Source organism: Pelophylax lessonae (assembly GCF_965119305.1).
Source record: "Pelophylax lessonae genome assembly, chromosome: 10".
NCBI lineage: Eukaryota > Metazoa > Chordata > Amphibia > Anura > Ranidae > Pelophylax > Pelophylax lessonae.
In genome coordinates this window covers 110,738,442-110,754,745 of record NC_138777.1, presented here as the reverse complement: position 1 = coordinate 110,754,745, position 16,304 = coordinate 110,738,442, and the positions used below count along the sequence as shown (strand labels likewise).

Sequence of the window (16,304 nt, the reverse complement as noted above, 5' to 3'; positions counted from 1 at the left end):
TGGTAGCTCCGGACTGACCTCGTCGACCCGGGTACGCCGACTTGGTCAGGCTGGTCGCGGACGCTCCTTGGAGACTTCCTCTCAGGGAGGATCTGCGGTCTCAGGGACCGATCTTCCATCCTGCTTTACAATCGCTGGCTTTAACGGCCTGGCTATTGAGACTCAGGTGCTGAAGGACAAGGGATTGTCAACTTCAGTTATTCCTACTTTAATTAAAGCAAGGAAAGCGACTTCCAGAAAAGTCTATCATCGCACATGGAGGTCTTATATTGCGTGGTGTGAATCCTTTGGATTTCCTCCACGTACCTATTCGGTGACCCGAATCTTGGCTTTTCTGCAACAGGGGGTTGAGCAGAAGCTGGCCTTGAGTACTGTCAAGGGTCAGGTTTCAGCGTTAGCAATTTTCTTTCAGAAACCTTTGGCTACCCATTCCTTGGTGCGGAATTTCATCCAGGGGGTGCGGCACCTGGCTCCGCCAGTGCGCGCGCCCTTACCGCCCTGGGATCTTAATCTGGTGTTGTCGGTTCTTCAGAAATCTCCCTTTGAAAATATCAGGGAGATTCCCTTGCTTACATTATCCCAGAAGGTGGCCTTCTTGGTGGCCATTACTTCTGCACGCAGGGTGTCAGAACTGGCCGCATTATCCTGTCGTTCCCCCATATCTGGTGGTTCATAGGGATAAGGTAGTTCTTCGTCCGAATCCATCCTTCCTTCCTAAGGTGGTTTCAGAGTTTCATCTGAATGAAGATATTGTGCTACCTTCCTTGTGTCCTAAGCCCAGTCATCCTCGGGAGTGTGCGTTACATTCCTTGGATGTGGTTCGGGCAATCAGGGTATACCTGAAGACTACGGACTCGTTTCGTAAAACGGATTCACTTTTTGTGATCACGGATGGCCCCAAAAAGGGGTTGCCTGCATCTGCCGCGACTATCTCCAAATGGATCAGACAGACGGTGGTACAGGCTTATTCTATTAAGGGTCGGAATCCTCCGTTCCCTGTTAAGGCGCACTCCACTCGGGCGCTCAGTGCTTCCTGGGCCTTCCGCCATCAGGCGTCAGTGGTCCAGGTTTGCAAGGCGGCTACCTGGCAGTGTTAATTTCGTCGACTAAAACCGACTAAAACGTTTTCGTCGACTAACACAATTCAGATGACTAAAATACGACTAAAACTAAAATGGCATTTTAGTCTTAAGACTAAAATACGACTAAAACTAAAATGGCATTTTAGTCAAAAGACTATAACTAAAACTAAATCGAAATTTGCTGCCAAAAATTAACACTGGTGCATGCTCAAAGCATAAATAATAACATATTAGATTTTTCACTCCAGGACCAGCACTAGTATATAATGAGTTTGGAAATTGTAGAGAAATGCTTAAATAATGCATTCCAAATTACAATTGAACTACACCCATTTGATTATAGATGACTAAAATGAGTTTTAGTCGACTAAAATGTACTGGAGTTTTAGTCGACTAAATACGACTAAAACTAAAACACTTGCAGAAGACTAAAATGGGACTAAAACTAAAATGCCATTTTAGTCCTAAGACTAAGACTAAAACTAAATTGAAATTTGCTGCCAAAATTAACACTGCTACCTGGTCGTCGGTTCATACCTTTACAAAATTTTATAAAGTTGATGTGATGGCATCGTCGGATGCCTCTTTTGGCCGCAAGGTTTTGCAGGCCGCAATTTGAGGAGACCGTTGGTCTACCTCAAGGGTTTTTTTCTGTTGGATTTTCAGTTGAGTCTCATCCTTTTGTCTGATGAGCATTTAAAACTTCTAGTTGGCACCGGTTGGGCCTTCTAGATTGGATTTTGATTTCTGTTATCCCACCCCTCATTTGTGGCACTGCTTTGGGACGTCCCAATTTGATATTAATCAAGAGGACTGCGTCTGTCAATGAGCGACAGAGAAAAATGGATTTTTGTAAAATCTTACCGTAAAATCCTTTTCTCTTAAGCTCATTGACAGACGCAGTACCCGCCCCTCTACTTTTGAGTTGGGTTGGGTTAAATTCTCTGACACTGCTTTGTGACATAACTGACATCCTGTAGCAGAGAGAGAGAGAGGATATACCCTCTGGGACTGCCCCTAAGGTGTGGCCAGAACGGTTTCCTTCTGCCTAAAGTCCTACTCCTGTAGAGGGCAGTATAACCCAATTTGATATTAATCAAGAGGACTGCGTCTGTCAATGAGCTTAAGAGAAAAGGATTTTACGGTAAGATTTTACAAAAATCAATTTTTTGCAGCAGTGTTCTGCAGGCAGCGGTGTAATCCTTCTTGTGGTCGGATGGCAGTATTTTTTGGTGTTCCCCTCACCTCAGATGCATTGCTTTTGGGACATCCCATATGTTGTGATTTATGGCTCTGTGTCCCGTGATGTATGATAAAAAAATATGGGTTTTTTTAACCACTTCAATACAGGGCACTTTCACCCCTTCCTGCCCAGGCCAATTTTCCCCTTTTAGCGCTGTTGCATTTTGAATGACAATTGCGCGGTCATGCAACACTGTACCTACACCAAATTTATGTCCTTTTCCCCCCCACAAATAGAGCTTTCTTTTGGTGGTATTTGATCACCTCTGGGTTTTTTCCTTTTTGCTAAACAAATAAAAAAAGACCGAAAAGTTTGAAAAAAAAAAAAAAAGTTTTTTTGTTTGTTATACAATTTTGTAAATAAATATGATTTTTCCTGCACTGATGAGACTGCACTGGTAATCAATGATCTGACTACCGGTGCCGACCCCCCCCGACCCAGAGCAGCGTTCCTTTACTCGTGCCTGTCAGGCACGAACTAAGGAAAGCCGATCAACGGCTGTTCCTGTTTACTATGTGACCAGCCGTGATTGGACACGGCTGGTCACATGGTAAAGAGCCTATGTCAGAGGCTCTTTACCGAGATCGGAGATGCAGGGTGTCAGGCTGACACCTCGCATCACCGATCGCCGCTCTGCGCGCCCCCGTCATATGACGTCCGGTCAGGATAATACAACCACATTCCCGCCGTCAATCTGTTATAGGGCGGGCAGGAAGTGGGTTAATACATACATACCTGTAAAATCCATTTCTTGAAGTACATCATGGGACACAGAGGTCCCTTCCCTCTTCTATGGGGCCTTTATAGCTTGCTACAAAACTGAGGTACTTCCTGTGTCGGATGGGCTATATAGGGGGACATCCTTTCTGATTGGTTGCCAGTGTCCTTCACCTGTAGGTGGCTATATAACCCATATGACCCTGAAACTGAGCTGCAGCACGGTGGCCAAGACCATACAGCGGTTTTACAGGTAAGTATGTATTCAAATAGCAGAGAAAAGTGCAGCGCTGTAACTAAATTAATAAAAGTCCAAAATTGAATGTGATAAAGAACTTCAAATATAGAAGCCAATGCGAGGGTTAATTGGGTAGAGAGCCAAAAAGAGCCACCACCAACACGTAACACGCTGCCTCTTACCCCAGATAGTGGACCTCCTGTAAAGAAGGTCAAATGGGCATAATGATATCCTTAGCGATTAAGGACCCAAAACTCCAATCACTTCTCACGGAACCTTCTTAGTTAATACTGAATCCTTTTTGTTGTACTCCAGAGGCTCTTGTGGCTCATAAATACAGAGAGGGAACACTCATGGGGTATTACATTCAAACCAGGTAAGATTGATTAGAAATACTCTCATAGTACACTCGCATTGCAATGGAAATAAAAGTGTGTTTCCAGGAAACCGATTGCTTCCAACCTAAAAGATGGCCGCTACGTCTGGGTCCTCGATGACGTCACTTATCTAATCTCCTCCCAACGCCTTTTTTAAGCGATGCGGTCATCAGGGGCGTGAATCCTCTCTGACGCAAGGCGTTGGGAGGAGGCTAGAGGTGTGACATCTTCGCACACCCAGACGTAGAGGGCATCTTTTAGTTTGGAAGAAATCGGTTTCCTGGGGAAAAAAAGACGCTTTGATCTCCACTGCAATGTGAGTGTACTATGAGAGTATTTATAATCAATCTTACCTGGTCTGAATGTACTACCCCATGCGTGTTCCCTCTCTGTATTTATGAGCCACAAGAGCCTCTGGAGTAGAACGAAAAGGATTCAGTATTAACTAAGAAGGTTCCTTGAGAAGTGATTGGAGTTTTGGGTCCCTAATTGCTAAGGATATCATTATGCTCATTTGACCTTCTTTACAAGAGGTCCACTATCTGGGGTAAGAGGCAGTGTGTTAGGTGTTGGTGATGGCTCTTTTTGGATCTCTACCCAATTAACCCTCGCATTGGCATCTATATTTGAATTTCTTTATCACATTCAATTTTTTCAAACTTTTATTTATAGCACTGTACTCTTCTCTGTTATTGTCATTGTATGCATAATCCTGCATGTATGTGCTAGCTGCTTGTTTAATGATTATATGATTTATGAATTTGTTTCATTTGACTTGTGAGCCATCCTTATTATCTTAGCGCAACTTTTGGACTCTTGTAGCGCAACTTTTGGACTCTTTGTACTTTAAGTATGTATTAAAAAATCTATTTATTTTGCAACAGGTGCATTAAATGTAAACCTTTTAGCTATTCTGTAACATCTGTGCTAATTTCACTCCTCCTTTTTTTTTTTTCTATTTTTTTTTTTTTTTTTACAGATAAGGAAAGAAGGCAGAGAGAAATATAGTACAGACCAGTTGTGCGTCCTGGACAATGTCAGAACGAATCTCAGACGTTTCATTTCCTACCTACAAACTGTAGAGAAAAAACACAACGGCTAAATGAAAACAAGCTGTATTTTTACACAAAAAAGTTATTCATATCTTTGGGACTATGGGGGAGTGGATTTCTCCTTTTTTTTTTTTTTTAAACCCATGAAAGCTTAATAAATTATTCTGTTCTTTGACATAAACAAAATGGCATATTTTTTAATGTCCTGCAGCATTGGCCACCATTTTTATATAAGGTTTATTTGGTATAAGTATTTTTGATAAACTATGATATATTTGGTTCAAAATATTTAAGTCTTTGACCCTGCAAGGAAGTGTTGAAAGTTGCTTATCAGAGCACCCCTGATTTTAGGGCTTCTGGTAAGTCCACGAAGGCTTTGAAAGCTACAGTATCTCACAAAAGTGAATACACCCCTCACATTTTTGTAAATATTGTATTCTATCTTTTCATGTAACAACACTGAAGAAATTACACTTTGCTACAATGTAAAGTCGTGAGCTTACAGGTTGTATACCAGTTTAAATTTGCTGTCCCCTCAAAATAACTCAACACACAGCCATTTTTGTCTAAACCGCTGGCAACAAAAGTGAGTACACCTCTAAGTGTTCAAATTGGGCCTAATTAGCCATTTTCTCTCCCCTGTGTCAGGTGTCTTGTTAGTGTTACAAGGTCTCAGGTGTGAATGGGGAGCAGGTGTGTTAAATTTGGTGTCATCCCTCTCTCCCTCCCTCTCTTCCTCTCTCCCTCCCTCTCTCTCTCTCTCTCTCTCTCTCTCTCTCTCTCTCATACTGGTCACTGGAAGTTCAACATGGCACCTCATGGCAATGAACTCGCTTGAGGATCTGAAAAAAAGAATTGTTGCTCTACATAAAGATGGCCTAGGCTAAAAGGAGAATGCCAAGACCCTGAAACTAAGCTGCAGCATGGTGGCCAAGACCATACAGTGGTTTAACAGGACAGGTTCCACTCAGAACAGGCCTCGCCATGGTCAACCAAAGAGGTTGAGTGCACCTGCTTCGCGTCGTATCCAGAGGTTGTCTTTGGGAAATAGACGTATGAGTGCTGCCAGCATTGCTGCAGAGGTTGAAGAGGTGGGGGGTGAGCCTGTCAGTGCTCAGACCATACGTCGCACACTGCATTAAGTTGGTCTGCATGGCTGTCATCCCAGAAGGAAGCCTCTTCTAAAGATGCTGCACAAGAAAGCCCGCAAACAGTTTGCTGAAGACAAGCAGTATGAAGGACATGGATTACTGGAACAATGTCCTGTGGTCTGATGAGACCAAGATAAACGTATTTGTTTCAGATGGTGTCAAGTGTGTGTGGCGGCAACCAGGTGAGGAGTACAAAGACAAGTGTGTCCCACGTACAGTCAAGCATGGTGGTGGGACTGTCATGGTCTGGGGCTGCATGAGTGCTGGCAGCACTGGGGAGCTACAGTTCATTGAACCATGAATGCTAACATGTACTGTGACATACTGAAGCACAGAATGATCCCCTACCTTCGGAGACTGGGCCGCAGGGCAGTAGTCCAACATAACGACCCCAAACACACTCAAGACGACCACTGCCTTGCTAAAGACGGTGAGGGCAAAGGTGATGGAGTGGCCAAGGCTTTCTTCAGACCTAAACCCTATTGAGCATCTGTGTGGCATCCTCAAACGGAAGGTGGAGGAGCCCAAGGTCTCAAACATTTACCAGCTTCGTGATGTCGTCATGGAGGAGAGCAAGAGGACTCCAGTGGCAACCTGTGAAGCTCTGGTAAACTCCATGCCCAAGAGGGTTAAGGCAGTGCTGGAAAATAGTGGTGGCCACACAAAATATTGACACTTTGGGCCCAATTTGGACATTTTCACTTAGGGGTGTACTCACTTTTGTTGCCAGCAGTTTAGACATTAATGGCTGTGTGATATAAGGTGGGATTTAAGGAAAAATGGGGAGGGAAGGATACTTGGATAAAACAGGGGAATGTATTACCACTATATCATCATGTGTACACTGGCCACACCTCATACAAAGTCCCACGTTTTTATTTTTGAACACTGTGTTCCTCATGTTTTGTTTTATATTTATTAATAGCTGTGTTGATTTATTTTCTGAGGACAGCAAATTGACACTGTTATACATGCTGTACACTCACTACTGTTCATTGTAGCAAAGTGTAATTTCTTCAGTGTTGTCACATGAAAAGATATAATAATTACAAAAATGGGTGTACTCACTTTTGTGAGATACTGTATGTGCAGACACAACTAACAAACTGCTCTCCTGTGATCCATAGAAGATGTACAGCCAAACAAGCTTTGGCTGTACATCTCCTTTAACCACTTTACGCACTTAAGTGGTTGTACCGGGGTGATGCCTCTAGCTAAAGGCATCAACCCGGTACAGTTTTTTTAGAGACAGCGGTCGTCTTTCCGGTGGTAGCAACAGATGCGGCTTGGGAGCCGCTCGATCGTTACCCCAGCCAGCGGGAGATGACTCCTCCTCCCACCGCCTTCCGCAGCTCTGCCCGGGTCTCCTGGTAGGACGGGAGCAACCAGCCGGCGTGTCCGCCAGCTGGATGGAGTCCCGATCAAAGCCGGATGCGGCTTCGATCGGGTCTCCGATGGCGTAACCCAGAGGCGGCGTCCATGACATCACCTCTGGGTTACTTGGCTGCTAAAGGCGCCGAATTTAAAAAGGGAGTGTATTTAAAAATGCAGTTTTTGGTGTTTTGAATACATGGAAGTGTAGTGGAGGGGTCTAGGGTCTTTTAGACTCTCGATCTCTTCATAAAGAGTACCTGTCATTGCCTATTGCTGTCACAAGGGATGTTTACAAAAAATAAATAGGAAAAAAAATTGTTTAGCCGCCCCGTCGCCGTGAGCTTGCACATGAAAAAATGTATACGGAAGTCACGCCCACAAATGAAATCGCTGTTTAAACCACACATGTGGGGGATCGCCGGAGCGAGAGCAATCATTTTAAAAAAAGCTACTCTTTAACTCTAAACTGGTAACCGTTAAAGCGCCGCCTATGGAGATTTTTATTGATCGTAGTTTGTCACCATTCCGTGGGTGTGCGCAGTTATCTATTTACTCAACGTGACATCTTTTGCAATATACAAAAAAAAAAATTGGCTAACTTTACTGTTTAGTTTTTTTAATGCAGTGAAATGTAATTTTTCAAAATTTTACTGATAAAATGGCGTTTGAAAGACCGCTGCACAAATACCGCGTGACAAAAAAATATTGACCGCCATTTTATTCTCCAGAGTCTTTGCTAAAAAAAATAAATAGAATGTTTGGGGGTTCTAAGTAGTTTTCTAGCAAAAAATACTGATTTTTAACCTGTGAACAAAATGTGTCAAAAATGGGCTCGGTCCTTAAGTTGTTAATAAGGTGGCTGTGCCCAGGTTCTAAGGGACAGGGGCTATTTGCATTCAGTCATACCTACACTCTTGAAGGCTAGGAAGTCTACTTCCCACAAAGTCTACCTACACACCTAGAAGGCCTACTTTTCATGGTGCAAGGCTGGGAAATTCCATCCTTGGAAGTACTCTGTGGAACACATCCTTATAAAGATTGGTGTTACAGTTTTGATTGTACAAGCCACCATCCCTTAACTACATAAATAAAAGAACGTTATAAGCAAAACATATTGTAATTCCTACACCTAAAATATTAGCCTCTATTTTATAATCACTAAAATTACATATTCAAATCCATGAAAACATACAAGTGCATTGAATTCAACATGGATTACCATTCATTCCAACCCAGGGAGGTTTAAAGTAACATTTACATTATATATTTGAAAAATAAGTCCCCAGTGATGGGAAATACCCAAAGTGTTTTGATTATTCTTCTTCAGGGGTTGAGTGCCGGTTCACATTTGTGCGATCATAGAGACCGCATGTAATTCGGATCGCACTGCTCCTAAAATTACATGCAATATCTGTGCGGTGCAAATTCAGCCATACAGTTTGTATGGCTGAATTCGCACTGCAATCGCACTAAAACACGCACAGGACCCTTTTTTTGGTCCGCAGCAGAATCGGATCGCATGGTGGTTCACACTAGTGTGATCCAATTCTGTGCGAACTTTCAGATCGCACTGCAATATGCGATCTGATCTGGGGGTGTCAACATGTAATTGACACCCCCAGCGTATCGCATATGGCAGTGTGAACTGCCAGGGGTGCGGATACGATGCTGGAACACGCTGTATATTCGCAGCGTTCCCGCATCACAGAAATGTGAACCGGCACTGAAGGATAGATATAATCTAAAATACAGTCATATCAGAGTAAATCCATAGACAGTACATAGCCAAAGGTTACCTTGCAAGATTGCTTTCAATTGTACTTTTGTATGTACTTACAAGGTGCACTTGCAAACCATATAAACAAACATTAGCTGAATTTCTAAAAAACGAGATGCACAAGATCCCATGTAATATCACTCCCACATGGACATAATTGCTAAGAATCATGGGAGATGTTTTTTATTAAAAAAAACTATAGCCTTTATAAAAATGTTCATGAAGTTTATTCGTTTTGCAGCAGGACGCGCTGCAGACACATTTATAATATAACTGGCTGTACTTTTACTTTTCCATCAATGACTGCAGTTTTGCTTTTGGTGCATTTCAAAAAGATTTTTCGTAACATTTGTTTTGGGGTGTTGCAATACAGAAATGTTTATTAATAATAATAATAGAAAAAAAATAAAGATTTATTTGTCCAGTTATCCTTGTTTCATGATGTTTCTCTGTCATGTAACATTGCAAGAGAAAAAAAAAAAAACATGCTGTGTTAACGTTGGAAAAAATTATGAAGCAAAGGTTTAGAAACAAATTGGGATGGATTTTGAAGCAAAAGTTTAGAAACAAATTGGGATGAGCCAAGTGATTTTTTTTTTTTTTGTAATTTTACTTTCTCTCTCATTCATTGACGGACACAGCTCCAGATCTTCTTGACCCTTGGGTTTATGCTGCCACCTACAGGATTAGGACACTAGGCGGAAAAAAGTTTGACTACGCCTATAGGGCAGTCCCAGGGGGTATACTCCCACTTCCTGCTATAGGTCTTCAGTTTTATTCTGCCTAGTCAGGACTAAGGACCTAGTTCCTTACTGGGATCTCTGGTCCTAGCATTTTTTCCTTTTTTTAAACTGAATTTTTTTTCTTGTATTATTTTCTGTTCCTGTGAGAACTACAATCAACCTCTGGACTGGGCGACGGACTGGATATCCTAGATCCTTACGGTCTTCCAAGTTTGGCCAGCGAGCACGACCCAACCTCGGCTCTACGCTAGGTTGGCCATGACATAGCACCACTGGACGGAAGCTGGCCGGCGAGTTAAATGCCTTGTGAGGACACATAACTTGGCCCACAGCACCCCCATTCCAAGAGGTGTGGTGGTCTGCCTGGTGCGGTGCCCGCCCGGTCCAAAGGTGTGGTGAGTAGTGTCCCCCCCCCCCTCTCCCTTCTGGTGGTTTTTCGGGTTGGACATGGGCTCCTCCCTGGGTTGGTCAGACCCCCCGAGTGCCCTTCCTTCCCTCGTGTCGCTCCCCCTCACTATCTGGGTTCCTCTGTGGACCACCCCCCATCACCCATGCCTAGCAGGGTCCCCCCTTACTGTCCAAGTGTACCTCGGGGGCTCAGGAGCTGCGTGGGCGCTGCGTGTAGCCACCATTTTGCTGTGGGTGACTGCATGTATAATCGACGGCCATGTTTGTGTTGTCCGGAAGCCATTTTCTTGTAGTTTCCTATTGCTATCAAATAGCGGCTATGTTTTTTGAAGCCTATGGAGCGGTGAATCGGCGGTGGGTCTTTTGTGGCAGTTCCTGTACTTCCTCTTTCTCTTTGTTCACCGCACGGCATGTAGCCTGGCTCTCTGACTCTGCATCTGAGGAGGGGTTGGTGAGTCCCTGTGGGTGCTAAATGGCTCCCTCTTTCTGCTGTAGGTATTTGGTGCTCTGGGACTTGTGGTTCTGCTGGCACAGCGGTGGGGGGAATTTTTAACAGCAATTTTTACACTTTTTTCTAGCAGTCCCCAGGTTAACCATGGAGTCACTGGAGCACGTGTCACCACCTGACCCCCCTCAAAGAGGCTGTGGGGTCCCAGTCCGCCTTGTCTATGATGGTGGTCCTGATATCACTGGTGTCCAAAGTAGATATGGCCCTCCAAAATAAGACCAGCAAATAGCTTCCTTCACCTGCATCCTCTGTCTCCTCAGATTGAGGTTGATTTGGCCACCGCGGATTTAAGTCACCCTACTGGGTCTGCGTCCACTCACCCTGAGTGCTCTGATAGTGAGGATGATTCGTCTTCCACTACAGCCATTCATGAAAAAGCGCTAGTGGATGGACTGATTGTATTAGTGCGGGAAACTTTGAAATTGGAGGACGCAGCTACTGCTGCGACGGTGCAATTTGGTGCCCGCAGAGCCTCCAAAGTGACAAAGGTGTTTACCTTTCCCGCTTATTTCGACAACATTGTCGCGAGTTAGTGGAGTTTCTCCAAACGCACTGTCGGGGTCCCTAAAACGTTTCACTAGAAGATATCCTTTTGAAGTGTCCCTGTTCAAGAAACTGACAGTACCACCTGTGGTGGCCTCGCAGGTTTCCAAGTTGAATAAAGTAACCTTCCCCCAGTGGAGGACTCTCTGTCCTTTAAGGACCCTTTTGACAAGAGGGCTGAATTTCCGATACCTTTTACCATGGCCGGTTTCATTTTGTGGCCGTTAAGGTCTGGGAAATCAAGGTTATGGCAAAAAAACAGAGTGGGCTAAGCTCCTGCGCCAGGATTTGAAAGCGGGACAACCTCCCCCTGACCTGGCGTAGCTGGCTGACCAGTTGGTCCAGGGGTTGCAGTATATCTGTAATGCCTCTCCTGATGTGGCCCCCCTTAGCCTGTAGGGTGTCTGTGACAGTGGTGACTCTTCGCCATATGATATGGCTGAAATACTGGTCTGCGGACCAGGCTTCCAAAAAAGTATTGACTGATCTCCCTTTTGTAGGAGACTGCTTATTCAGAGCTTCCATGGAAGAGATCATTAAGGGTATTTCTGGAGGTAAGAGTACTCTGCTTCCACAGACTACCAGGAGCAAAGAGTCTCGTCGCGAACGTGGCCCTTTCATCTCGGCTCATATGCGGTCGTTTCGTCCCTCAGGATCCAAGGACCTGTGATCAAAATCTGCCGATAACCCCGCAGGGGGTTCCAAGAGGCCCTGGGCTGGTAAGTCGTGAGCGGGCTCCTCTGGGACCGCAGACAAGCCCGCTTCTGCCTGAAGGGGCGCCATCATCCATATCTGGGGTGAAGGGACGTCTTTGCTTCTTTTTGGATCCATGGACCTCCTTGATTCAAGACAAGTTGGTCCATGAGTTGATTCGGTCCGGTTACAAGATCGAGTTCCAGTCCCTGCCTCTGGCATAGTTCTTCCCTTCAACCTGCGTTTGGCCCCAGATTGCCTACGAGATCTTCTTGAGGTGGTACAGGATCTGCTTTCACAAGGGGTCATTGTACCGGTTCCGGAATCGGAATCCTTTTTAGGAGTTTTATTTAAACCTATTTACTGTTCCTAGGAAGAAAGGCAAGGTCTGCCCATTTCTGGACCTCAAGGCCTTGAACCGCTTTGTGCGGGTTCAGAAATTTTGAATGGATTCCATTCGCACGGTAGTGGCATCCCTTTTATCAGGGGGATTTCCTGGCACCTATTGATTTCAAGGACGCTTACCTTCATATCCCTATATATGTCAGGCATCAGCGTTTCCTTCGCTTTGCTGTGGACGAGCAGCACGATCAATTTGTGGCGTTACCCTTTTGGTCTCACCTCAGCTCTTTGGGTGTTCACAAAAGTTTTGGCCTTAGTGTTAGCATTGCTAAGGCAGAAGGGGATTGCGGTACCTGGACGACCTTCTTCTGCGAGTCTCTGAATGCCTTTATAGACAGTCTGGACATTTTGGTGCAAACTCTGAAAGGGGTTCGAATGGAAACTGAATATCCAAAAGCTGGACTATCTAGGTCTGACCCTGTACACGGCCTCAGCCTGGGTGTTACTTCCAGAGGTAAAACTCCCAGAAGTTGCAGGATGGGATACGGCTCCTGTTGTCCAGTTAGCGGTCATCTCTCAGGACTTGTATGCAAGTACTGGGCTTGATGGTCTCCACCTTCGAGGCCGAACCGTTTGCTCACTTCCATACCAGATCTCTACAAAAGGAGATTCTTGCCAAATGGAACGAAAACCTACAGTCTCTAGACACTAACCCTGTTGAGCCGGGGTACAACGGGATCCCTGATCTGGTGGCTCCACTCTCTGGCGCTTCAACTGGAAATATTCTTTCTCCGCCTGTGGTCACCATGGATGCCAGCCTGTCCGGGTGGGCAGGTGTCTTGGGCTTGGATTGTGCTCAGGGGGTTTGGACTCTGAAGGAGTCCAGCCTGTAGATCAATATCATGAAAATTTGGGGGATCAGGCTTGGTCTGACCCAATGGACGGTTTGTCTGCAGGGGTGCCTGGTAAGGATTCAATCGGATAATACCAGGGCTGTGGCATATGTCAATCATCAAGGGGGCCCCAAAAGTGTTCCAGTGGACCGGGAAGTAGACGGCATTCTAAGGTGGGCAGAACGGTTCATTCCAGCTATCTCTGCTGCATATTCCAGGGGTGGAAAATTGGCAGGTGGATTACTTCAGTCTGCAGACGTTGGATTAGGGAGAATGGTCTCCTAACCAGGAGGTGTTTTATCAACAGTGTCTCTGGTGTGAACTTGTTGACCTCTTGTCTCAACTGGAAAGTGCAGAGGTTCGTAGCAAGGTCACGGAATCTTCTGGCCGATGCCACAAATGCTCTGGTGGCTCTTTGGGGCCAGTATTGTCTGATGTACGCATTTCCCCCAATAATTCTTCTGCCAAGACTCCTGTGAAGAATTGAGGTAGAGGGGATTCCGGTCATCCTAGTGGCTCTGGACTGGCCTCGCAGGTCTTGGTATGCAGACCTAGTGCGGCTGGTCGCCGGTGTCCCTTTGAGACTTCCTCTCAGAGTAGATCTGTTAGCTTAACCACTTTACCACCGGAGGATTTTGCTGTCTTACGTCTGGGCCACTTTTTGCGATTCGGCACTGTGTGACTTTAACTGACAATTGCGCTGTCATGCAAAGCCGTACCCAAACGAAATTAACGTACTTTTTTTTCCCCACAAACAGAGCTTTCTTTTGGTGGTATTTGATCACCTGTGCGATTTTTTTTTTTTTTACTTTTTGCGCTATAAACAAAAAGAGCGACAATTTTGAAAAAATAACTATTTTTCAAATTTTTTTAATGAAATTCCCCCCCAAAAAAAATGTAAAAATCAAAATTTCTCTTACGTCCTCCGACAGTCGCCGCCTCTTCATATTCGTCACATATGGGGTATTAGACTTTGCTCCGAAGGAGTAGCTAGGCAACAGAATATGTTAACATTAAAGCTTTTAACATATCCCACCCTCAAGGGGTGGTCCCCTCAGTCAATACCCTCCTACTTCCTGCAACCATATCTCAGTTTCAATGTCTAGCTTGTCAGGAGTGGCTGGCTCTCTCTGTGCTGGGGCTTTGTGCCCCAGACTCTTTCTTCTTTTTTGATTTTTTGTTTGAGTTTTCTCTCTACCTTTACTTAGCTGTTCTTTTTGTCAGCATTAGTTAGTTCTTCGGATGAAGAGGATCATGCGGGCTGGGTCTCGGGCTGATCCCCCTGGTCGCAGGTCGTGGGTCAGTGGCTTCCCAGCCTGCCATCGAGCGTTCAGCCAGGTAACGCTCCTGGCACAGTGAACGACCCATCCCTGTTCGGTGCAGGGATGATTGGTGAGGTGGCTACCTCACTGGACGCTGTGCGGTTTCTTAACCCCCAGTCTTGTATGCGACTCTCCCTGCCTCATGTGCAGCGGCTTGTTCGCCTGTGCGGGTCCCCCACACCATTGTGAGGTAAGTGTATCTATGTGGGGACCTGTCTGTCTGGGGGGGTGTCAGTCTGGGAATGTGTAACCTGCCTCTGTTCACACTGTTTGTCTCCCTATCACTCGGCTGCATGCTGTGGGCTGCAAGGGGGGGGGGGAGCTGTGTGACACTGTGTGTGTCAGCCTTGTCAGTGTGAGAAGCTGTGTGCTGTGGGGCATGTTTTTGGGCATGTTTGGGCACTATACAGCGATCGCTGCGGCGATCTGACATGTTTTTTTATAATGACATGTGTGCATTACTGTACTGTGGAGCGGCGGTTTCGGCGCCAAACGGCGCCATTTTGCCTACACTCGCTCCGGCCGCATGTTCTACATGCATGGCGGCCATTTTCTTGTAGCCTCCCATAGGCTTTCATAGAGCGCCCTGGCAGCATCACTTCCTCTTCTCCAGGAACACCGATCGAGGCAGCAGCAGCGGCGAGGGTCTCCTCAGGTTATATCCTTCCTATCCATTGCCTGTGTCAGTTTTATTGTCCCTGTGGGGGTCTCATTGTGCTTGTGTGTGGTGCGGTGGGCTGCGCTCGCCGCGCTTGTTAAAGGGGCAGTTAACCCTTTATTATCCGGCATTTGTAATAGGGGCAATGGATTCTCAGGAGGGCAAATTTCCTACCGCCTTGGTGGAAAGCCAGGGGACCGCTGTTTCCCCCCCAGGGGGGGGATTTAGCCACTATTGTGGCTGGCCTTGCTGCTCAGGTGCAGATGCTGGTGGCTGCTCAATCTACTAAAAGACCCAGAGTTTCTCTTTCCTCTGATTCTGAGGGTGAAGGTGATGGGGCTGTTATGGCGGGGGCCTCCTTATCGGGGTCCCGCTCCTCCCTGGATCTAGTGGGGTCCGAGGTGGAGGCTGAAGTTGAAGGGGTTGATAATTCTCCCCCTGGCTCGCCTGTAGAGCTTGCAATCATGGATGAATTGATTGCTTCCATAAAACAAACGCTGCGTTTGCAGGATGAAGTGTGTCCCCCCGCTGCCTTGGCGGCTTATGGGACGCAGAGAAAACGCAGGACGCCGCAGGTTTTTCCCTGCAATGATGATTTTCAGCGCGCTGTTAAGGAACAATGGCGCAATCTGCACGAACCTTTTGCTGTACCAAGTAGGTTCAAGCTGCGTTATCCTTTCTCGCCTTCCACTGATGAAAGGTGGTGTGTACCACCCCCAGTGGATCACGCAATTGCGGTTTTAAACAAATCCACTGCGATTCCTGCAGAGGATTCCCCTGTGTTCCGTGATGCCACGGATAGGAGATTGGAGTCTCTTGCCCGTCATACTTATTCTGTTACGGGTTCTATGCTTAAGGCTCTGTTTGCCTCTCTCATGGCGGCCCAGGCGGTCGCAAGTTGGACGCAGATGCTTAGGCGCGTCCTAGTGGCCGATTCGGCCTCGCCGGCGACCCTGGATATGGTGGATCAAATCCACCAGGGTGTCATGTATCTGTGTGATGCGGACTTGGACCTAGTCCCGTTGGCTGCACGTGTGCATAGCGTGGCGGTGTTGTCTCGCCGCCTGGTTTGGTTGAAATGTTGGTCGGTGGACCAGTCTTCACGTAAGACCTTAGCCAATCTGCCTTATGATGGGTCTCGCCTTTTTGGGGAGTCCTTGGATGTGTTAATTAAGGGGATCAC

The 16,304-nt window shown here is 46.0% G+C and overlaps 1 protein-coding gene across 1 annotated transcript in view; it reads left to right on the top strand.

The window, feature by feature from the left end:
* Positions 1-4,807, top strand: part of HEATR3 (HEAT repeat containing 3) — a 155,169-nt gene extending 150,362 nt beyond the window's left edge. The window contains exon 15 of the mRNA XM_082271172.1: positions 4,637-4,807. Within this exon, the coding sequence (XP_082127298.1) occupies positions 4,637-4,759 (123 nt within the window). The 3' untranslated portion in view covers positions 4,760-4,807. The remainder of the gene's footprint in view (positions 1-4,636) is intronic.
* The last annotated feature ends 11,497 nt before the right edge of the window (positions 4,808-16,304 follow it).